This window comes from Drosophila subpulchrella, unplaced genomic scaffold (assembly GCF_014743375.2).
Source record: "Drosophila subpulchrella strain 33 F10 #4 breed RU33 unplaced genomic scaffold, RU_Dsub_v1.1 Primary Assembly Seq24, whole genome shotgun sequence".
Classification (NCBI taxonomy): Eukaryota; Metazoa; Arthropoda; class Insecta; order Diptera; family Drosophilidae; genus Drosophila; species Drosophila subpulchrella.
The window spans coordinates 432,900-456,214 of NW_023665550.1; the positions used below are offsets into that span (position 1 = coordinate 432,900).

At 38.9% G+C, this 23,315-nt stretch overlaps 2 protein-coding genes and 1 long non-coding RNA gene across 25 annotated transcripts in view; 1 reads left to right on the forward strand and 2 right to left on the reverse strand.

The window, feature by feature from the left end:
- Window positions 1-23,315, reverse strand: part of LOC119559408 (microtubule-actin cross-linking factor 1) — a 69,238-nt gene that overhangs the window by 43,299 nt on the left and 2,624 nt on the right. For 8 of the 23 annotated variants that reach the window (XM_037872490.1, XM_037872489.1, XM_037872486.1 and 5 more), the window contains exon 1: window positions 837-968. Coding sequence is in view for 15 of the 23 variants with exons in the window: in XM_037872477.1 (XP_037728405.1) it covers window positions 7,031-7,201; window positions 7,287-7,376; window positions 7,739-7,798; window positions 7,873-7,890; window positions 7,974-8,035; window positions 11,614-12,106 (894 nt within the window). In the remaining 8 variants the exon portion in view is untranslated. Of the gene's footprint in view, window positions 1-836; window positions 969-7,030; window positions 7,202-7,286; window positions 7,377-7,738; window positions 7,799-7,872; window positions 7,891-7,973; window positions 8,036-11,613; window positions 12,299-15,201; window positions 15,367-23,315 lie in introns of those variants that run through there. The other 15 variants (XM_037872493.1, XM_037872491.1, XM_037872492.1 and 12 more) reach the window with 8 other exon arrangements.
- LOC119559412 lies at window positions 5,479-6,269 on the forward strand. Its single transcript, XR_005220765.1, has 2 exons — window positions 5,479-5,586; window positions 5,646-6,269. It is a non-coding gene; the product is annotated as an uncharacterized LOC119559412 (long non-coding RNA).
- LOC119559375 lies at window positions 17,752-18,207 on the reverse strand. The gene is made up of 3 exons (XM_037872417.1): window positions 18,065-18,207; window positions 17,983-18,020; window positions 17,752-17,939 (listed from the first exon to the last, which is right to left on the reverse strand). The coding sequence occupies exons 1-3, from the start codon at window positions 18,163-18,165 to the stop codon at window positions 17,752-17,754; spliced, it is 327 nt and encodes a 108-aa protein (XP_037728345.1). The 5' UTR covers window positions 18,166-18,207.

The window sequence follows — 23,315 nt, forward strand, 5'->3', positions numbered from 1 at the left end:
ATGGCTTGACATTCTCATTGAGTCTTTTGAAAGGCGGCAGAGCTCCATCTGGTCGTTGCCTATTTGGGGTTTTGGCTACTGTTCGATGTTTGGAGATGGTTGACTTTCAGAGGTGCCTGCCAATTTGCATTGCCTAACGACAAAAACATTAATTCATTGGAAGTCGGGGCTACAAATTAAATTTGAAAATGGATAACAAACTTCAAGTTTCATTCTGAAACTGTAATAATTTATATTTTTTAACTATAAGTTTATATATAAGTGAGAAAGAACCAACGTTAAAAAATACTTTGTAGCACAAAATCTTTTCCAATTTTTCGGATTTTGGTTATTTGTGCCCATGTTAATTAAAATAAATAAAGCCTCGTCAGACAATAAGATAAATAAGAACCACTTGAGAGGAGCGTTGAAAATTACGAAATAAAATACGAGACACGCACACAAAAAAACGTTTTTCAAAGCTACGAACTGGAACATCGTCGAATAAACCGAGCCCGAGACCGAAACGAGATGGAATCGGGGGCCCGAGATCAGCAGGGGTGTACGTCATTATTTTACAGCTACTTGACTCCATTCGCGGGGCATTTTGTTTGCAAACAAACGATCGAATTGAAGCAAACCGTGCCGCACTTTGGTAATAAACTCGTCATAAAAATAATTGAAATAGAACTCAATTGCGAGAGATTGAAATCAATTGAGATTGGCGGCATTTAATAAATCAGAAACCAGAGCGATTATAATACAAGATTCTGACATCATGGCAAGGCGAATTAATTGATTGAAAACACTCTGGGTGGGGGCTAAGACTTTGGCTTAAAGGCTTTCTAAACACACACTTTGTAAATATTTTCTGGGGTTTTAAGGCCCGTTCCCGTAGGTTTGTAATTCCGGGGTTCCTAGGAAACGCATGCGGTTTTTAGGTAATGTTTTATGGAGAGGGATCGTGAATGGAATCGGCGGCGTCTCGACAACAACTAAAAGCGATCGGGCCAAGTTAAAACGCTTAAAGTGTGGCTTTGACCAGGTGTTGACGCCTCTGCCGGCGTCGGCGTGGCTGCGCTGCTTTGTTTTTTGTTACAGGCAAGAATAGAAGCGAAGCTGAAACAAAGTGGAATTGGCACATGGTGAGCGCTGTCTGCGTTGGCGTTGACGTCAACGTCGGCGTCAAAAGTCGGTCTTTGTGCCGTGGAATATGTGGAATCGCGATCGTGCTGACAGCTGTGCGTGTGTGGCTGTGTTGGTGGCTCTGCCTCTGCCTTCCCCGTTATGGCCTGCTAGCTCCGCTGCCGCCTTCGCTGCCTCTGCCGCCGTTCCACCTGATTCTGCCACCACTGCTCTGCGCACCGATGACGTATTTGCAACCAACACCTGTGCCTTTGCCGCCGCAACCATGGCAACGTAAACGCCGACGCCAGCCGAGACGCCCACGCCAACGCATATGTAAGTATGTGTGCAACACTGCAGAAGCAACAACAACGAAAACACAACAAGGGCGGCGATGCTTGAAATACCCTTACAAGCCCATAATTCCAAATGCAGATATACATATCATTCCGGGGTTCCCATAACAATCCAAACACCTACGGTGACAGAAATTAATATTTTTTATCGATGCCTTCCCAATACAAACTGTAAATTACGCTCTCTTGGAGCTGTGGTAATACATAGAAAAAACCTTTTAGGCCTGTAATTACTTTGGCAGTTACAAAAATATGGGTTTAGTGTGTAAGGACTAACAAATGCCTTTAAGGTTGGTACCCTAAAGGTTCAATTGCACTATACATCATTACAGTTCAAAGTATTGTGTACTTTGCGTTAGAGGAAGCTCAAATGGATTAGTTCGTAAACTTGGCTCTTAATTGGATCTAAACTAATAATAGATATATATAGGCGGGTATAAATATTTTCATATTGTTTTATTAGTTCAAGACTTCCCTTAAATTCAAATGGCACCCCGAAAGAAAGCTTAGCCAAACGAAGGCAGAGGGTTTGTTACACAACACGGACTCGAGATGTCCCTCTCTCTTTCGTAATTTTGTTGTGGTAGCCACCACTCACTCAGTGGATCAGCCGCCCCACGGCGGGTAATACGTCATTCCAGGTACTCAAAAGTACAAGAACACAAAGTCAAAGAATAATTATAAAGATGGAAACAAGACTGAGAACCTTATGATGGCAAGGAACAGCGCAAAAGGCAGAATATAAATGAAGAAACAGTCGAAACGGTCGAAACGGTGGTGGAATGTGAACAACGAACAACATTTCGATTAAAAACTTAACTAACTAAAAATACAAATAGAACGAAGACAACATCGGTTCACTTTGACCCCATGGTATTTTGGCTCTTCGCAATTTAATTTTAAATCTCATAACACATCACGACCAACTCATTACTTTGCAGGGTGACCCAAAAACATGGCAAAACAGAAATATCCAATGATGCTAACAGGTTTAACTCAGAGCAGATAATGAAAGACAGTCGGAAAAAGTGGAGAACAAGAAAACTAAGCAATGAGGTAATGCGGAAAAAACCCTTTTGGGAAAATAAAAAGGTTTTGGACCTAGTTAATTTGTCCTGTTTTTGAGGAATTTAAATCAGTACAGATGTATAAAATTATTATTTATAAAATGAGTTATCAAATACATATTACCTAATCAATGTGTTGTCTTTATACTAACATAAAATTGTACAAAATGATCATGAATGAAATGTATTTTTTCTAGTGTATGCTTTTCGAACCCCGAAGAAAAAGTACACTTACGTAATAATGTAAGGGAAGCACTAGATTATAATTAATGCAAATTAGCAGCAATTACCGACACATTGCATGCATTTCCCCTATCAATCTCCAGCCAAATATGGTAACTGAGAACTATTGCAATAGTCTTGCACCAAGAAAGTCCAACGGATTAAAGTGGGTGTCGAAATCCGAGGCTGAGCTATGAGCTATCCAGACGGAAGTGCCTTTTGTTCGTGTTTGCCCAAGATACAAACACTCGACACATTCGCTCTCGTACGGCCAACATGGGTTAATTAGCATGTTACATGCCTTAAGCCCCCGATGGCGATGCCCTATATGGAGTAAAAGGCAGTGACTGCGACTACTACAGCTGTTGGCCCGGCATATTTGCTGGCCATATTTATGTATGGGTATTAAATACTCTTAACTGCTGTCAGTTGTTTTTCGATTCACACACACTCTCGAATCGCCACAGTCAATACAGTCATTACAGTCAATACAGGCAGACGTAGACCCCTCACCTTGAGTTCCCCGAGTCTCTGAAACTGTGCAGCTGAATTGCAAATCTAATTAGCTGCCGAAGGAATGCACCGCAGAGAGTGGGGCGGAATTACGGGCAAGTACTCGCACTGGGCATATGCTTATTAATACTGATATGATGCAACCCAGTAAACAAATGCGGCTTTATGTTTGGCACTATTCGTAATTTGAGCAGTGTTTTGCACTTGAATTGTGTTGTTTGTGGTGGGAAAACAAAGCGAAATCAGTAGCTGCTAATGTTCTTTCACCCCGCTCCTAGATTCCCATTCCCCCAGTAAATTTCACTTATGGAAAAATAAATACAATTTTAGTCTTCACTGCTATTATCTTCCTCCTACTATTTTTTCTCTGTGCAACATCATGTTCTAGTTATTACCCTTAGCCCCGGACGGAACTTGTGGGTGTGTAGTGAGGTGTAGGTGTCGCACCAAATTCGTCTGACATTCCTAGGGATATCACCGTGTGGGCTCATCATCATTGGCAAATCAAATCATTTACGTAGCCGCTTGTAATTCCATCTACACACTTGAAATGTATCCAGCGGTGAGATTTCAAATTAATTACAAGTCATGAACACACTTACACTGGTAAATGCTTCTCCTCGATTGCAAACAACTATTCTAGACAGCTTGACATTTGCATGCCAAGCAGAAAGAGATGGCAAATCATATTTAGAAAGAGAGAGGTTGTCAGGCATCTTGTTTCCTTATTTGACCAAAAGCAAGTTGTCGATTTATTAATGAAAACTTTGTTTGCTTTATCTGCGATGGCTATAGATAGATTTCGAGATCGAGATCGAGATCGAACCCACACACCAAGCTATTCAAAAATTCAGTCATCAATGTCATAAATTAAGACGAGTAAGTGCATCTGTTGCTGGTATTGCTGGCATTTTGTTTTGGCCATTTCATATACTTCATAGCCAGCTGGTCGAGAGTTCGAGTTCGCCGCCTGCGTTGAAGTCTTTCGATTGGCGAGAACCGAGGAACGCTGATGTCATGGGCAGGGCAGCAAAGAAAAAACCGCCTTTACTCCACCTGATTTTTTTCAAGTAATTCTTGTTATTGTCTGCTGCTGTTCCCCAACTGGCATTGACTTTATTGTAACACATACCTTGGCGTATTATAATAAATCAAATGCCACACACAATAATCCAAAAAATAAAAGATAATAATAATCTTTTCAAATTCGAACGATGACGTGAGAACGTCTGGGTTTCGAAATCGTTCTAGCTATTGTATTTCGGCTTTCTTTCGAGGCGTTATTTTTCATGGCTTAGCGCCCTGACTAAACATTCGTATTGGCCACGGCATTTTGACGAAATATAAATGCCTGGCACACATGCCCGCACTTACTCCCCAACTAACAAGCAATGAAAAATGGCAAATTGCTGGAGAAATTATCTGATGCTCATAATGAAAACGTTTGTCAGAACAATTCGACACAGATCTCGGCGATTTGGCACACACCGTCGCCTGGGGATCACGGCAATTTATTATTTAAATTCAGCAATTGAGCGGCTTAGGAAGTTTACGTGGCAGCTGCAAGGTTAGCCATTGATTTGTGGTTCTCGATAAGGCGCTAGAGGGGAACCAAATGATACCCTAAACCGTACATCGCGTATTACTGCCCACAACAACTTTTCGTTTGGATCCTAATGGAGCTGTATAATAATTCATCAAGCTGGGGGAATAATGTTTTTAAGGAAAATGTAATATTTGACCAAAAAATGCGATGTTTAGTGATATTCCTAAATGAAGTTATAAAATTACATTTTTGTAGTCAAGCGATCATCGTTTATCTAGAGCGTGCTAAAACCTGTAATAATTAAGCTAAAAGCGGCCATAAATATGCACTAATATGTACGGCGATCATTGAAAGCACGTGTAAAGCACTAGAAAACTCTACAAAGCTCAACAGGTTTTATGTCTCAAGCAAAGGTAAAGTCTCTGATTGATTGTTTTGTTTTTGCTGTTGTTGTGGGTGGTTCATAGATCAAATCGATTCGCTTGCACAATTTATAACTTAATTACAAGCCAAGCAGCGTTACAAACTGCCAGCGGCTGCTGTTTAGAAAATTGTTCCGGCGCTTATTATTATTTTGTTCGCCTTTAACAATATATTTTCTCAACGTTGACCCACAAAACACCGATCATTAATTGAATATACAAAGCAGCTTCGCTTTTCGCTCGCGAATGGAAATAGGAATTATGTAATAACTGCAAGATGTCGATTGCGATTTGGATTTGGATTTGGATAACTTAAAATTAAATGAGACTGAGAACGCTGTAAGGAAAATCGTTTGGTATGCAAAACAAGATATATCCTTTTAAGTCGGTCGTTTTGAATTTGCATATTTTTCAGAGCCAGATCGGATGACATCAGGCACCCGCAATAGCATATACAATATACATAAATCCTTGGCGGCAAGCAGACAAGAAATAATGAATAAGACAGAAAACAGTAAGCAGTAAATGACGCGCGATTGAGTTTCACATTGTCAAGTGATTTACAATTCGTTCGCCTCAATTGAATGAGCGCCATTTGGCGGCCCGAGTTGCGTGTTGCTGCTGTCGTTGACGTTGCTGCTGCTGTTGCTAGTTGCTGTTGCTGTTGCCTCATGGTCGCTGAACTGGCAGCATCATTGAGCATTTATGCGCGCCATCGATCAAGTCGGAGCCAAGCCGCAGCCACATCGACATCCAACGACGACTTGGAAAATGCATCTGCGTTCGTCGGCAGTTACGAAATATCCAAGTTTTGTTTGCAGCCAGTTGACACACATACTGCGGAAATGTATCTCAGCGATGAGTCAGTGTCGAAAAACATTTAATAGGCGTTTTCTACAATCATTTCATCTCGAATTCTTTGTTTTACTTTACGACTCCCTAATGAAAATTAGTAATTTTTTGTTTTTAAGTGCGAGTTTCATACGGATTTGTCATAGGCCTTTTGATAACATTGCTTATTAAAAACCTCTTAAACTTTTTTCAGTTACTATTCTTATACACATAAAGAATTACTCTACTACAAGTTTGTTATTTATTTTAATTAATTAAACATTTATTTCTTGGGTGAAGGTCCAATTAGTATTTTAACCTTGTTAATGATACTAATCATTAAATGATATTATACCTTTTTTATGAGAACAAATCAGGATTAAAGATCATAAAATAATATTTTTTGTTTATAGGTACTCGTTGATTGCATGAGTTGTTGTATACAGTTTATGCATACACACCTCGTAAAAAATTCGTTTCTTTTATATTATTTCAAAACTGCATCCGTTTTGTTGTGTAGGTGGCCCAAACCACCCCCTTCCCAAACTCCCCCGGCTTCAAAGCCAACTCACGGCCTTGCTGCTGACGAACTGTAGCAGCAGCATCATCGTATGTGTGTCAGTCGGCGGCGGTGGCAAAGAGAAGGCAATCGGGTTGCCTTAAAAGGCTGGGCCGCGTTCGCCAAAAATATAACTTTGGGTGGATCGCGCGTAGCTCGTAGCGTGTCAAGACTGTACCTATCTGGCGATGTGTGGGCTGCTGCCAAGTCGGCTCAATGAATCGATCCAAACGCCCAAATGAAAACAAACTCTAGACCGGGGTCACCTTCAGTTAGTCGCAAGAGCGGTTCGTGGGCGTTTGCTGTCTCGCTGACTTTGAATCGCTGCCCACCAAAGCGGCGCCCACGGTTTTGCTCCAATTGCTCAATCAATGAAAACATATACCTATCGAATGTGTTCAACAACTCACCTGGAAGTGCAGTATAATGGTCCAGATCAGGCCCAGGGTCAGCTTTGGGTTGCCGTCCACAATATCCTCGGCGCGTATGTTGACCAGCTTGATCTTCTTGTAGCGCAAGAAGTCCAGAGCCATTTGTGCATTCTGCAGCATATGGAAACGCATTTTACCCTTCTCGCGTGGCTAAAAAAGTACATGGAAATGCGAACAAAGAAACGTTGGCGAGAGCGTGACAAAAATGCTGAGAAACCAATTGAATAACGCTTACCAGGTGTTCGCCAGATAGCACCTCCAGGAGTGAAAGTAAGTTGTGACCATCGCGCAGATCTTCGAACAAGTCCACCACACGACGATTGGCCTGCAGGTGGGGGAGGCGGTTGCAAAATACCAGTAAAAGGTGAATTCAAATAAACTAGAGAGTAAACCGAAGCCACGACATGCAAACAAAACAACTCAAAATTGCTGGGATTGAACAGCAAAACAAATCGCAAGGTAATATTTAACATATTAAAAAAGCAGCACGTAAAAAATAAGGAAAAAATATGAACCAAAAGATTATATGCCCTTGCAGTTAAAAATACAATTGAATGGTCTGGTCAATGAAGCCAACAGTTTTTCTCGAAATTATAATACTTTCTGCAAGGCAATAACAACTTAAAAAAGACAACATCAAAGAATATTTGGGTTTAGCTTTAGTTAATCCCCTTAAACTCGACTTACTGATTGAGAACAACAGGGTATGCCATTTGTGGTTACACAAACATGTAGCATAGTATAGGTCTGAAAATCGTACGAAAATCAGTATTTATCTTTGTAAAAAAAACTAAGGAGTTTAAGTGATAACTGGGTAATACCTTAGCATACTTCCAATGCTGCATTTTTGATTAAATCAGTAGGTTTTGTTAATTTGAAATGAGTTTTATGTTTGTATTTTTAAGCTCGATCATTAACTCACCTTTTTCAGATGTTTGTTAACCCATTTTGTGAAAGTCTTCTTCTGAATGGCATCGCGTTCGTCTAAAGGGGAAATTAGTAAGAAAAAGATCACATATTAATATGTTTTGATAAACTCGATTTTGGTTAGTAGTCAAAAATCATGCAAGGCTTGGGAAGTTTGTGCCGAAAGAAGATCCGACTCTAATGGCGTCATCTTATATTGAAAAATGCTAAGTTTGTGTAAAAAAAACATTTTTCACCCAGTTAAAAAAGGATTTATTTCTTTTAAGTTATTTCTGAACGATCTAAGAATATCCTCATAAAGGATATAGGAAAATATGAAAGAATACGCAACCCATTTTGTAGAGGCCTGTTTCTCCCCCTTTAACTTTATGTTTTTTTTTTTTTGTTGAGTAAGGGATTGAAAAAGCTGTACTAAACCGATTGGGTTTTATGCTGGCTTATTTTAAAGGTAAAATCTGTTCTAGATAATAACAAATAATTGATTTTCCTTTGTCTAAAATCAGTATAAAGTTTTATTTTATAAAAAGTGTTTTGTCAAAAAGCCTAACATTTTTGGGGCAATGTTTTATTTAATTATATTATATTTATAAAAAAGATGTATAGTTTAAAACATCTAAGGAAGAGTTTCTCTGAGGGCAAAGACTATTTCTGCATTTTAAACTACTGTTCCTTTGCTTATGAATGATTTATTAGTGCTTGTACTGTAAGTGTGTGATTTCCCTATTTAGCCCTCACATTCGCCCTATCTATATTCCTGTTCAGGGTCTCCGCAAACTTTGGTCAATGTTTTCCTTTAGCGTGATATATACAAAAATCGATAAGAAAGGGGTGGGCGGGAGTTAGGTAGCGTCAGCTCTGATTTGTTGGTCTGACAAATGACGTGTGTTTGTTTGCGGGAATAACCCGTCTGCAGATAGGCGAATAGGCATGTTTCCAAAACTATCGGCACAAAAATTAGGCATTTACAAGCTGTTAAACGTTTTTGCTGCAATTAGTAGAGTTTTTGGGCGCTGATAACTCAATGCTGGGGCAGAGCTTGACAAATTTTTAGGGTAACCACCCCTTTTGATTACAATCTAATCAACGAGGAACAACAAAAGGTTCTGCAGATTCATAAAAAGCCAAATAGAAACTTCAAGTCAAAAAAGTATTAAATTGGCTGATAAACCCGATACATTCAAGTGCCAAACGTATAAAGCCATAAACGTAGTAGAACAAAAAACAACCAAGTCATATAACGAGCAATTCAAAGCAGAAGCTAAAAAGCAAAACAAAAGCGATAACAGATAAAGTATAAGGTGTCAGAGAGAAAAAGTGAGTATAGTCGACGATCCCAACCAGTTTAACCCTCTCTTCCCACAACATTACTCATTCTCTTAATTTCTATAAAGCATCAAGAACGAAGTTTAAATGCCCTTGGAGAAGGAATTACTATGATTCCAATAAGTATATGCCTACGTATGCTCTTTAGGCGACAAAATGTCTAACGAGTCAAATATTAACGCACTAATGTGGTTGTATGGTCAACAAAAGAACGGTGTTTATTGACAAACAATTTGTTGAAGATACTGCAAAACTAATTGATAGATCGTCGAGGGGAATGTCCAAACACAGTAAAGCTTTCTAGAATAGTATAAGCTTCGTAAGATGTTTCTGGACATCAATGTTTTCAGTCAATTTTTATTTCTAACATAACTAGTGATTCATTATACACAGTTTTATAATTTGTGGAATTTCATGACTAATTCCGCCAAGTTTTGATAAACTTCGAAGTACCATTAACCTTAAATACCCTATCAACAGTTTTCCTTCTCTTCAGTTAGAGGTAAGTTAAAACAGAGAGAGAGAGAGAGAGAGAGTGAAATGGTGAAGCGAAAAGATCATGAACTTGTTTCAATCGCCGATGACTCATCCGTTTGCAATTTTCCATTCAAGCTGGGATCCACCTTTTGAAAACTCTGTCATTCATCGGGGAGCCGATCTTTCCGCAGAAATCTTTCTGCACGATTGCATGCAACACAACCCGATTCGTAATCGGACTTATTTTTATCTTCCTCTAAGCCAAGAACAACACACAAAGAGTTCATAAATATTCAGGCAAATAATGATTGTGCAAAGGTGTACGACTTCGCCGGCACAAATACCGAAACAGGGTAGCACTATCTGAAAATGTGTCTGTATGCGGCTTTTTGAAGAGCGCGTGATGATGTCACGTTCTAAGTTGAATTTGTTTTCGACGATTAAACGTTCGTTAAGTTGTTGTAGAAGAGTTCGAAGAGGCTTATTTGATATTCGTTAATGTTTATTTTTGTATTTAGTCATTGTCATTGATTAGCACACTTAACCTTAGAAGGACGTTTGATTTTGGATATATATAAACAGTTACTTGAAAGTATTCCAACGTACATACGAACGTTTATTCAAACAAACTATCTGTATATTTAAAATGATTATTTCTTTATGGAGTAGTACCTAAATATTAGAAAGAATTAGATACATTCTACTTGAGACATTTTTTTTATTTATTTTGAATGACGTTAGCTTAATCGTTTTGTGAACGTTGGCAATAAACGATAAGAAATTCAGGCATTTTCCATATTTAAATTACAAACTCACAATATGTTAATAACCTTAGAAAAGTAAAATATTTCTTGCTTTTATCTACAAGTCCACAGAATTTCCAGCTAACGGCGCCAGCAAATGAGTGCCAGGCAATCAAAAACGGATAACCATCAGCATAAAAAGCTAATATAAATGTTTACAAAAGTCAATCAGCATAAACCCGTTTTTCGTCTGGACAAATGAGTTCACTTTAAAATTCGCGGAATTCTGAAGACAGTCGAAAGTTTGTTGATTTGGCAGCACAGATTTTTGGTGTCAGAATGACCGAAATCGGGGTGCCCGGAACAGAGTGGTTTTATCCACTGCATTGATCCCCAAACAAACCCCTGCTACCGTCGATCACCCACTTATTAAATTCAAGGTCGAGATGACACCCTTTTATTTGATCACTTCTGATGTGCCAAGAAAGGTGCGTCTAATGGTTCGCACACCATTTGTATTTGTATTTGCCCAAGAAGTGTCAACACATTATATTTGGCGATTGTCGGAATTTGTAATATATTTATAACACTCGATAAGGCCTTGAAAAGTCCACCAAAGATATGAAATGCATTGCAAAAAAGTGAGGTAATGTATTCGTAATAGATACATTTTTCGTTCCTGGAGATCTATTTCACATTCCATTGGGCTTTGCATAAATTCCACCAGAAAGCTTTAAACCAGTTAAAAACTTCGAGCTTAAATATTTGCTTAAAACTTCTGTGGACTCTGAGCTAGCATTTAAAGAGGGTCCTAACCTTGACCCTTTATAATTTGCTCTCTAGCTTGGCTTCCGTCATATGGTGTCGTTGGAAAACATGTTTTCTGGTTAGTTAAGCTTAAAAGGTAGGAAACCGCGACGGAATCATAAATGAAATTCATACAAACAAGATACAAACGAAGCGAACTCGAAATGCAAATGATTTCCGCTGGGGCAATTAATAAATCTGTGTTGGACGTAAGGGGAGGAAACATCAAAGAACTGGAACACAACATGCCACAAAGGAATCGAGGAAATCCTATTTCCCACTTACGCATTATATCCCAATCTTCTATAAAGTGATCCCAAATGGACATGCTACCTTTAAATTGGGTGAGGGCATCCTCGTAACCACCCTGCGGCTGTGCCTGGGTGGAAGAGTGCTTGGCCTTCTTGGGAGCAGCCGGGCTGTTGCTGGTCTCGTAGAGCGGCGAGGATGCGCTGCCAGTCGCCGAGTGGCGGTGGTGGTGCTGCTGCTGATGGTGGTGATGACTGTTGTGGCTGTTACTGTACAGCTCGCGATCCCGCTGCTCCCGCTGGACCTGCTGGTACTCCAGAGTTCCGTTGTTGGGCGGTAATACCGCACCACCCGGGGAAACCGAGATTCTTGCCGGCGACTGACTGCTACTGGTGGTTGCATGGTGGTAGCTCTGGTGGTGGTGCGTCGTCTGACGAGAGCTGCTCCGCTTCATCGAGTTGCTGCTGCCGGGCTGCTGCTCATTGGGATCGAAGCCCAGGCGGTCTTTATAGTAGGAATGCGATGTCATCTTGCGGGTGGCACATTAAGAGAGACTCAGATACACTTTGAACACTTTGGGGACTTGTCAGTCGTCAACTTTCTCTGCAAATTTTTCGTTTTTTGACGACTCTTAGCACGTTTCGAAGTTTATGTTTGCGATGGCACTTTGTGATTTTTATTTCGATTGCTCTCGGTTGGCTGGACCTGGAGTTGGAGTTGGCTAATTTAAATACAAAAGATTGTATATTTGTACCCCTAAATTAGCTGCGATGATTCAGCTGCAGACGCTGCGATCCGCGTACTTGAACGTGAAATCATCAGAGAGCAGCAATTGCAAATGAGTTGCAATTAGCGAGATACCAAAAAGGAATGTACTAAGCACTTAACTAAATTTATGTAAAAGTTCTCGTTGACGAAGTCGGCTATCTGCACGTAAAAAAAAATGTTTAGAATATCTACTTGCCACATAAAATTGTGTTTAATTTGTAGGACTGCTTTTAGTTAAGAATTGTTATTCTCTTTTTATCTTATTTTTAACGATTCTAATATTTTTTCATAGGATTTCCTACACACTTAGTAATATTTTAATTAGTCTTAGTTAATAAGCACTGCTGACATCAATATAAAGTTTATTATTTTTAATGAAAAACATCCCCAAACGCCCACCATTTAAGACTTTTTTCCTGTGTACCATAGAAGAGTTCCTATATATTTGGTGTCTTTGACTGTATGTTTTCGCGTTGCCGGCATTTTGTTCCAATTGGCCGTTGGCCAAAAGAAAACGTGCTGGGCGAAATGTATCTACTAGATACGATACACTAGTTTACATGGTGCATTTGTCGCCAGGGGCGAACGAACTGGCGACGCCTTCCACCAGATACAGCCACATATACCAAGACACTACGGGAGAAGGGCGCGATCGCGATCGCTTCACTTTTACCCGGCAGCCAAATTGAAATTTATAAAGATAAATTGAAACTGAAATCAGACGCAGCTGCAGATACAAAGCTCAAGTAAAAGCGAGCACTTAATTCATTTCATTCCGCGTCCACTTTTTGTCTTCTTCAATTTTTTCAGTCTCCACAATGACAAAACTGTGATCCAATTTGACCGCGTACTTTCATTTGCAAATAACAAATAAATCTCTACTTCTGCCCAGGTTTTAGAGATATATTTTTTTTGGTGGGTGATTCCATTCAATTCATGAGGTCAGCTTGGAGCTGTATTTCTGGCTCGGACCCGAAGGCACAATAAGTATAAATAAATAAATGCCCAGACACGCAACCAGCTGCGGGCCCAGGAGACGGGTTGTCGCTCTGATTAGATACGAATACAATTATATATACCCGTAGTCGTACGTAGATATGGACGGACCAATTTCTTCGCTCTCCCAACTCATTTTTCATTCAAAGTTTGCGTAGTTTACTTGGGCAGAAGGGTACTTTGATTTTAATCTGAAGATTGTGATAAAGAATCCCTGTTTTTGATCAATTTAATTTAAAAGATAAGATTTAACAAAATAGTACTGCAACTAAAAACATTTAAAAATAAAAAAATTCGACTACTTTATATGCTATTCAGACTTCCTGCATAAAACAACTAGTTTTTTTGGTTTACTCTGACTTAGATGTTTTTGAAAAGTATAAAAACTTCGACGTGCCTTCTTAATATTTTCAATTTGTTTGCATTGTCTGCTTTAAATTTTTAATGTATTTATGTAAACGCTGGGCGTTGCGTAGCTAGATAACACACAAACATTTTCTGTGCCGTTTTTGTGAACTTTTACTTGAATTTTAGTTAAGGTTTTAGTTTTGTGTATTTTTTTTTTATTTCTTTGCTGTTTATATATTATTTTCCAACGTCAACACTTTTTGTCTCTTTTGCTATTTGCATCTTTTACTGGCTGCAGCAAGTGGCTTTCAATAATTTTCACTCGTATTTTTGTTGCTTGTTGTGTTATGGCTTTTTGTTATTGTTATTTGCTGGCTGCTTGTTCCGTGTGCATTTTCCATTCACATGCAAAATTTCACACAGTAAATTCACGGAAAATATTTCCCCACTGCCACTGTCTGAACTTGGCTTTTTGCCTCTCTCTTTTCCCGTTTCTGTCTCCACCTCCTCTTCCTCCCCCAATTTGTGGCACAGTTATGCGAGCTGTGCATTTTCTCTCATTTTTCTAAGCCAGGCTTAAACGGGAGAGCCGGAATTAAGTATGCCTGGCATGCCAAGAAGCCGTGTGTTCGGAACCAACAGGTAAAAGAACAGGGAGTTCGAAGAGGAATGAGAGAGGGAGAACGGCGGGTACACGGAAAAAAATAGTTAAGCTGTTTGTTTCAAGCCTGCTTTAAAGCCTAACAGATTGAATTGTACTTGGGGCAATTATTTATAAAAAATATATTTATTTTTTTAAAACTGCGCCACACAGAAGGGCAGATCTATTTCCATTGTACAACAAAAATGCAACTTTTATTGCAAGGTTCCTAACGTTATTAAGTTAAAGTTGGTGTTTTTGGTGTGTGTAGAGAGCACTGCATGCGTTTGGCATGACTAATTTGTCTTTAAAAAGAAAAAACGAGAATGAAATACAGACTACAGTGGGACTTTGTGGATTTTAGTGCGTGTGAGCAGCGATCAAAAATCCGAGACCAGATCGCCCCTAAAGAGCAATTCAAGCTCACCAAAATCTGAAGAAAAAATCTGACAAAAACTGGTTATTGAATGAAAAGTCAGCCGACGACGAACAACAACAAAAATGGCAAAAACAACAACGCACAACCAAAAAGAAGTTGGGAGAAGTTGAAAATTTCTCGTTTGCGACAGGCAAATATTTAAAAAATGCAACACAGCTGCTGGGTTTGCGTGAACCATCCGGTTCTAAGTTCTTGGTTTCCTCTTATGAGTTTCTTTATCGGCTTGGTTTATTTGGGACGATAACACAACAGCGGCCATTCATCCAGTCGCCGAATTTAGTCACTTATTTATTTTTATAGTGTTTCGGGTCTTTGCTGCTTCAACACAATGTTCGCAGTAAAGATAAACGCGGTTGTTGTGTGTAAGTTCCGAGTGTGGTTCCTTTCGGAATCTATATTATAATTTTGCACTTTTCTCCGGGTTTCTCCTCACTTGTTAAGGGCCAAGTTGCGTTCGCTAACTGCGCGTGAGTGTGTGCGTTAACAAATTGTTGTTGCCACACCACACACACACTTGTATAAAAACACGGTCGCAACGCACGCACACACAGTCACTGGTAAGAGAACGAAGTTCTAGTAGAGAAACGCCCAACCGCTCGGTATCGCGGTTCAAATTTGACTGAGCGTCGTTGGGCTAAGCGAATGTACTTGGGTGCTGAGATACAAATGCAAGAGTCGAGATACAAGAGCGAAGAGAGCCCGCAGAGAGAGAAAGAGAGGGCGAGAGCGGGGGCGCGCGACGGCAGGTGAGTGTGAGTGAGCGGAGCAGGTGTATCGCGATAGTGTTGTTTTGGGCAGTGCTCTCACTTCAATGAGCAAGATCAGTTGGCTAACTTGTTGTGAGTGAATAAACGCGCTTACTCTCCCATCTCAGCTGTTCATTTGATCAGTTATTCACTCGCTCTCCGCTGTTCACTTTGATCAGCTGCTTAAAATGGTCCCACAAGGGAATTTATGTGTGCTTGGATCAACTTGATAACCCGATGTTAGGACCGTAAAGAACCCTGCGCAAATTACGGAAAACAATGTTGGCCGCCATTTGGATAAATGAATACTTCGAGTGTGAGCCAAGAAGCGTTAGTTTTCTTATTAAAGTAAAGAGTGAACTAGTGAACAAGTCAGCAAGCGGGTGACCAAAACGTAAACAAAAACTTCAGATTGTTTAGTTACTCACTTATGTAAGTAACTGATTAACTATTTTTCCTCACTCACTCATAAGCAATTGAAAACCAACTGCGTGGCCGGTTTTGTGTGGGCAAAAAAGAGCGTGAGAGGGAACAGCAAATATCCGCTCTTTGAGTGGCGTTCGAGGCTCAGTGCACAACATGAATGACCGAAACTGTCACTCTAACACGAGTGAGTGCACTAACGAAAAAGAATCATTATTAAGAACATTATTAATAAATGTTTCATTTTATAATACTTGCATACCCCTACTTTCATTGAAATATCCAAAAATATTTCAAAACCTCTCCCATTTATTACAATTTGGGTTTCAATCATTTGGGTTTCAAATCATTGTAATCTCTAAACTTTCCAAAAGGCTTCAAATCAAAAAATATTTATACCATTATTTTTATTGAAGTATCCAAAAATATATTTAACATTTTTCAGTGTGAATGGAATAAAAAGAAATTCCTCATATTTGGTCAGACGTTGGCTATTTTTCTGCGGGCCTGAGGAAGCCGCTTAAACATGTGGGCTCACCGAGATGCGAGAATAATAAGTATGAAAGAAAATAAAATAAACCGCTAATGGTCATGGCCGTTAATAAACAGAAAGCCCTAATTTGGCTCTCGTCTTTTTTGTGGTTTATTAGCCAAGCCGCAAAGAAATAGTCATGGAAGTAGAGGGAGACCGCAGATCGACACGCACTTGTAAACAAATTCGGAAAAAACTGCAGTTGAAAGAACTTTGACATAAACACGAACAAGCAGTGGCCAAAAAAACATGTGTAAAAATAGAAGAATCCATAAAAATGTAAGATGCAATTGGATTAGAGAGCAGAGAGTCGAGTGCTTTTCGATTTCTTTGCTCAAGAGCAGGCTAAGAGAGCGGGGCCCGATCAGCTGAGATGCGCATTAACTTTTTTGGGCGACATTAGCTTTTTGGAAAACGCGTTATGAAAATGGAAAGTGGAATGCATACTGCCACGAAAAGTAAAAACGTAAATCGATCTGAAAAGCGGCCATCAAAAACAGCTGTTTCGCTTTCAACGGAAATGCCATGCAGCGGAATTTCAGGCAAAAGGGTGTGAGTGAGCAGGAATCACTTGTATTCCATCATCACAGTGACTCAGGTCGAAAATGTGACTAAGCCTCTGTCCATAAATGAGTATCGAATTTTCGGCGTAGGCTTAAGCGACCAAGTTGGCCTTTTTCAGTTCTTAGGCCAAAAAACATACGTAAACCATGGAAAGTCACAGAGAGAAAAAGTCGCAAACATCGATGTTAACTGATGTTAAACAATTTTCGTCCTGGCGATAGGTATTGCCAAATCAAATTAAAAAATTGTACACCACTTAAAAATGTGGGTGCGGTTGATTGGACTCTAGAATCTTCATGCAGCACTACTTGCTTCGGCCGAAAACCATGGCCACAAATCTAAAGTTTGTGGCGCCCACATTTTTAAAGATTTGCTAGCTGAGTATCAGCAATAGAGCCACTTAAATTAAACGTTCTCCTTTGTTTTTTATTAAAGGTTTCGCATTTTCTTCGAGTGCGGGTATTGTCTTTGGGCCCGCCATCGTTCATTTGCATGTCTCTCAGCCGGGGTCTCAGTCTCGATCTCCGTCTGAGTCTCAGTCTCACTCGAGTGATTCCCGCATCTAGATAATCCAATCCATCCACTCCAACACTTGGCAGTCATCTAGTTTCCCTCTTGGCCAGCCAGCCCACTTCCTCAAGTGGACAACACCCCCAGACAATCGATACAAAGTACATATTAAGGGCAACTGTTTTTTCATGCACATGGTGTTTTGGTTTTAATTAGTAATTGGCAATCGCACATCGTTGAGCAGATTTTGAATTACCAGAGCTATTGGCGTTGGAGGGGGTAAGAAGGGGCGCCATTTAATTGCCAACTGATTGTTATGGCATTTTGAATTGGCTTCTGGCACGCCATTGAGTTTGGAACATATAAATGGGTTAACAAAGTGGGAGGTGGTGGAAACTTTATTGCCAATCAGCAAGGATTTTCATGGAAAGTTGAGGACTTGGGTTTGATTTGAGCCAGGTATTGTTTGCATAAAAACTAATGATTTAGCAGCGATTGAATAGTCTCACCCACTTAGTCACTGAGCCGGGCAGCGGCTGCCGCCCATAGCTATTGCTATTACTAAACCGCTGCCCACGCTTACGCCCAAAGTCTTCGGAATTCCGCCTGTCACAACCAACATCCGTCTCAAGGCAACCAGCGCAGCCCCAACCACTACGAAAAATTCAACTACAGACTGAGCCTCAGACGCCGCTGCAGACAATTTCCCGTTCGGTCGCGGAATGCCGGCAATTGAAATTGCAATCGAAGAGAAACGACAATTTATCCGCACACCGTCAAGTCAACTTAGTCAAATGAATTAAGGTATATGAATACAAGTTCTTAATTTATTGCATACACATACACAAAAAAAAACATACTTCATATTAGGCAATTCGGAGTAGGCTTTTTAATTTCAATCCAAGAGCATCACAGCACGTTCATCGAAGTTTAACTTAACGACAGGTGATAACAATTCTTATGATTGACATGTAAATTGACATAATGTCAGATGAGGTTTTTCTGATAATTACCAAGGGTTTTTTTATGTGCACTTCTGGTTCGTGCGATTTCAATTCAATTTGAAACACTATACGGGCGCATACGGACACTTTTCTTATATCATATTACTTCATCATTTGCGTCGAATTTTATTTTAACGAAGAATAGATGGTAGCTTGCTGTTCGAATATTATATTAAGTTTTATTTTTGTGTATAGATTGCTGTATTCCGCAAAATACGGCCTTCTTACGATAAAATACCGTAATTTTTTTAATCATTTTTCGATTTTAAAGGCCCTTTGAAAACTTCATTGAAAGGGTTTTGGCTTTTTGGTTCCTCGGTTTTAAATTTCAATTGGCTTACAAGGCTTACATTACAAATAAAATGAATGTTTATAACTTGAACTCGCTATAATAGGTAAGCCAAATTACGGTAACATTTTTCGTGTTGCAATGTGTAACCTAATAAAATGTCTATTTTGTAAAGCCCAAAAGGTATCCCATATAATTTTATATTTCTTGTTTTTAAGACACGAATAAATTAAAAATATTTTTTGTCTAACACCTTATGTAAAAAAAAACTAGCTAAAAAATTTTTCAAAACTTTCTAGTTTTCAAAAACTTAAAAGCCTTTTTATAAGATACAATTTCTATCAGTATTACACATTTTAATCATATCATAATGCGATGCAACAGCACAACAATTAAGCGTTCAGTCACTATTTATTTTTAATTTTAAATTGTGTCATATAAATAAATAAATATATGTATATAATAAATTTATTACTCATGCATTAAGTATTTTTAGTCCCTTGCATAGGGTATTATTAATTCAGCCAGAAGTTTGTAAAGCAGGGAAGTCTATATATATTTAATCAGCATCAATAACCGAGTCGAACTAGTCTCTCAGCTTTAAGGTTATATACAATTTTCCATATTTTAGGTAGTATATAGGTCGAAACGGGCGGGATCGGACAACTACGTTTCATAGCTCCCATAAAAATGATTGGACATTTATTTTTAGCTTTGATTATATGGTTGAAATATTTTTGAATTACGAATTTAATTTTATTCAAATCGTACGACTATACCAAATAGCTGCCATAGGAACTTTCGGAAAATTAAATGGAAAAGAAGAGGAATATTGTTTTTCGGTTTCTGTACTATGATTTGAATAGCATAATATGGTTTAAGCTGCAAAGTTGTGCTTATGCGCCTTTACAGTTATTGAAAAACTCAAATATTTTCAAAAATAAATAAACTAAATCATTTAAAAAAGTAGTAATTTAAAACTATAAACTGCTCTCAATGAAGACATAATCTGGTCTCGAGTTTCTGCAACTGTCGAAATAACCAGACGGATATGTGTGTCAATGTGGCATTTGGCCTGGCTTACTGTGAAGTCACAGTGTAAACAAGTCAGGATGGAATGCCGGCTAAGTGGACTTCCCCTCTTCCCCAATCTCCAAGCCGCTGAAAAGTTACATTTTTTCCTTATTCGGCTACGGCTTTGACTGACTTATTCCCCATTTTTGCTGGCTTTGTAAACAAAGGTGGCAAAACGGGAAAAAACAATGGAATATGGAATTCGTGTAAGTTCACTTCACTTCAAGGGTGCCCTGCCCCGTGGGCCCTCCTCCTTTATGGAACGGGTGACCCACTGAAGGCAGGCAGACCCCAGAAGTGAGTGTAGTTACCCATCCCAAAAAAACAGGTTTACTATACAAAGTAGTGGGCGTCTTCTACACAAACAAAAATAACCCCTAACATGTAAAAAAAGGTCCAAATTATTGTCCACCCACTACAAAAAAGTCACCATTTTCATAAAATTAGTTTGTTTTCTTTTTAAATATTTGTATTTTTAAAGACATTTTTCTTTAAATAGTTTGGGTATTGAAATTTCTCTAAATAATTTCTGGTTATTTTGAAAAATGTGAAATTATTATACAACATATATTTTCCGAACAATGACGTTTTTTCTTTAAGTGTACGTGGCTTGTTGTTTACTTTTATTTGCGTGTAATGTCATTTAAATGATTGCTCGATTGCTGACAAAGGCCAACTTGTTTCGCAGCAGTGACGTCATGGTCACTCCACCCACACAGAAATCGGAAAAAACATCGCTGCGATATATATAACAGGTCATAAATATCCATAAAGTGATATTGGCTGGAGCTGAGATCATTGCAATTTCTGTGAAAGCCACAAAAGCAGGAACGCCTTGAATGAAACTCCCACAGCGCGAAAAAGTAATGCCACTTGATCTAGCGAAATAAAAGCATTGCACAACATCTGCGGGGGGATATGTATATAACTATCTTCCCCTCGATAAAGTATCTTGACCTCGCATAGCCCGAGTGTCTCATTTCGTGGCTGTTGATCGTCACTGGCAATTAGTAGCGTAATTAAATATTTGTGTACAAATAAATTGTTCGAGTGTGCCTGCGTACATTTTTATATAGATTTTATTTATAACCATGTGCTTTTGGCGGTCCTTCGCTTTGATCCAAAGTTTTTGTTTCTCATTTGGAGTGGACAAATTGACACACGAAATTGCGTATCTTAATGAGTCAGAAGAGTTTCTCGGATGTTTTGGGGACCCGAAGTGGGGGACAATTGTCTGGGAAAGGTGCCATATGGCGTTTTCAGCCGTCGGGGGAGTTAGATACCGAGATATTTACTGAATGTGCGTTTGAATATTGTTCACGAACATCACCTGCCAGTCAGGAAATCAATATGTTCGTTTGGCTTCAAATGCTACATATTTATTTTTGTATCGTTTTTTTATTTGCGTGCGTACGATGATTAAAACTTTAATCGTCGTTAGTTATTTGTGAAACTCACACAATTTTTTTTTATTTCAAGAGCGCCATTTTTGCGGTTAACTTATCTAGTAAGCATTATGATTTTATTCAGGAAAAATTTATTTTGATATTTATATACACTATTTTGTAATGTTATTGAATCTTAAAATAAATCGAGTAAAGAAAAATGTAAAAAATAATTTTATATGTAAATAGATACTAAAGAAGCTGTTATCATGTTGAATTAGTAACCATTGTTGGATCTAAAATCTTTTGTTTTTAGAAGTTAGCATGGTTTAAATAGTTTTAAAGTCGATTTTATTAGCATTCGAATAGACCAAGCATTCTCTTTTAGCCATGCAAAAAGTTAGAAAACTAAATTTATAGACACCTGGCAAATACACATAAAAACATCCACAACAATGTAGGGAAGATAAAAAACCCAGGATTCATTAGATTCCATAGCACTTAAAAATGTCATAACTCAAGACGAATAATTACTAAAATCAGTCGCTGGAAATAGAGAGATAAACACACGGAGAGTGGGGAAACAAAGCGAACGAGAAATGCAAATTGAATTGAAAACTAATTAGAGATATCTATACAAACACAAGCCCACCCAATCGAAATACAGATAAACAGCTGCAGAACGATATGGAGACACAAGAACACATAACGACAATTAAAAAACCAAAAAGCCAAAGGAGAATCGCCGAAAACAGAGAATGCGAATACGAAATACCCCCAATGTCACAAAGAAACAGAAGCAGAAGATAACAATTGGAGAATAAAACCGACTGTAACAGGAAAACAGTTATCAGTTTTCAATTAACAACATCGTGTTATGTCAGCAGGCGTATCTGTATCTTCTAGATACAACAGAAAATGTCAAAAAAAAAAAGTATTTCACGCGAAAAAATTACTTCCTTTTTGGATTTTTATAAGAAACTAATGAAATTTTATTGGGAAATTTGGAAAAAAAAATTAAGATCAAAGAAATCTAGCATTCGACCTAGTTCCGTGAATGTCATTAAAATACAACTCTGTTGACTTCCTTTTGGCAACTGTACTTCCGGTGGCGGCCGCAGCCTGTTGCCGGGCTAATTTGCCCATTAAAACCGATCGTGTACGTAAATGTGATTGGAATATCTAATAGTTTTCAACCACATAAAAACAGAACACAGACACTTGCCAGATTTATTAATGAAATCTGTGCGATGCAACCCGGGGTTTGGCGTCGCCCCTCCACATTTTTCGATGCGATTTTGGCCAAGCCTTCTGACAAGCTAACGAAAAAGTTCGATAACGATAACGCGGTATCGAGCCAGGTACTTCAAGACGCTGTCGATTAATGGTAATGGGACAGGCCCGGTGATAACACCAACCTAAAAATAACTGCTGTCGAATGCTGTCAAAGTAATCCGAAAACAAAATCAAAAATGGCTCGATACTCTGAGTATTATAGCCTGGCCAAAAACTGAAAATATTGCTTCATACCCACACGCAAACGGCTAAATATTCAAACACCAAAATTGGTTCACTTTGCGCAGGCGTAGCCAAAGGTGAGAAAATCAAAATGAGAGATTTAATGCTTAAAAATATACCAGCAATTGAAAACAGAAGACCGTAAGCTAAAATTATTTAACCCAGGCATTACACATCTTCGGGGTGATCCAAAGCAACGCGTTTGAAGGGGCGTTGTACTGCTCATTAGCTAGTTGCCTGTCTTTTTTCAAACAGTTTCCAACTGTTTGTAGGCAAGTTTTCCGCTTTCCGTTACATGCATTTGGCCAAACTGTGTGTGGGCTAACTGGCTCAGGGCTAATTAAAACTCAGTGGCAAACAACGAATGTTACGGGGAACCACACAAAACTTGATAGAAAAAGAGCGAAAACTCCATCAGAGGGCGCAAAACTTTTCATTTCGCATGTGAAATCGGATTTGGGTTTGGATTCGACTAAGGAATGGGAACATGGGGGCACATTTG

Coding starts and splice junctions, on each gene's coding strand:
- LOC119559375 (XM_037872417.1), bottom strand. CDS start 18,165: ATGTTGGTTGTGACAGGCGGAATTCCGAAGACTTTGGGCGTAAGCGTG. Junction 18,021..18,064: donor GGCAGCCGCTGCCCGGCTCA/GTGACTAAGTGG, acceptor CTAAATCATTAG/TTTTTATGCAAACAATACCT. Junction 17,940..17,982: donor CTGGCTCAAATCAAACCCAA/GTCCTCAACTTT, acceptor TTGGCAATAAAG/TTTCCACCACCTCCCACTTT.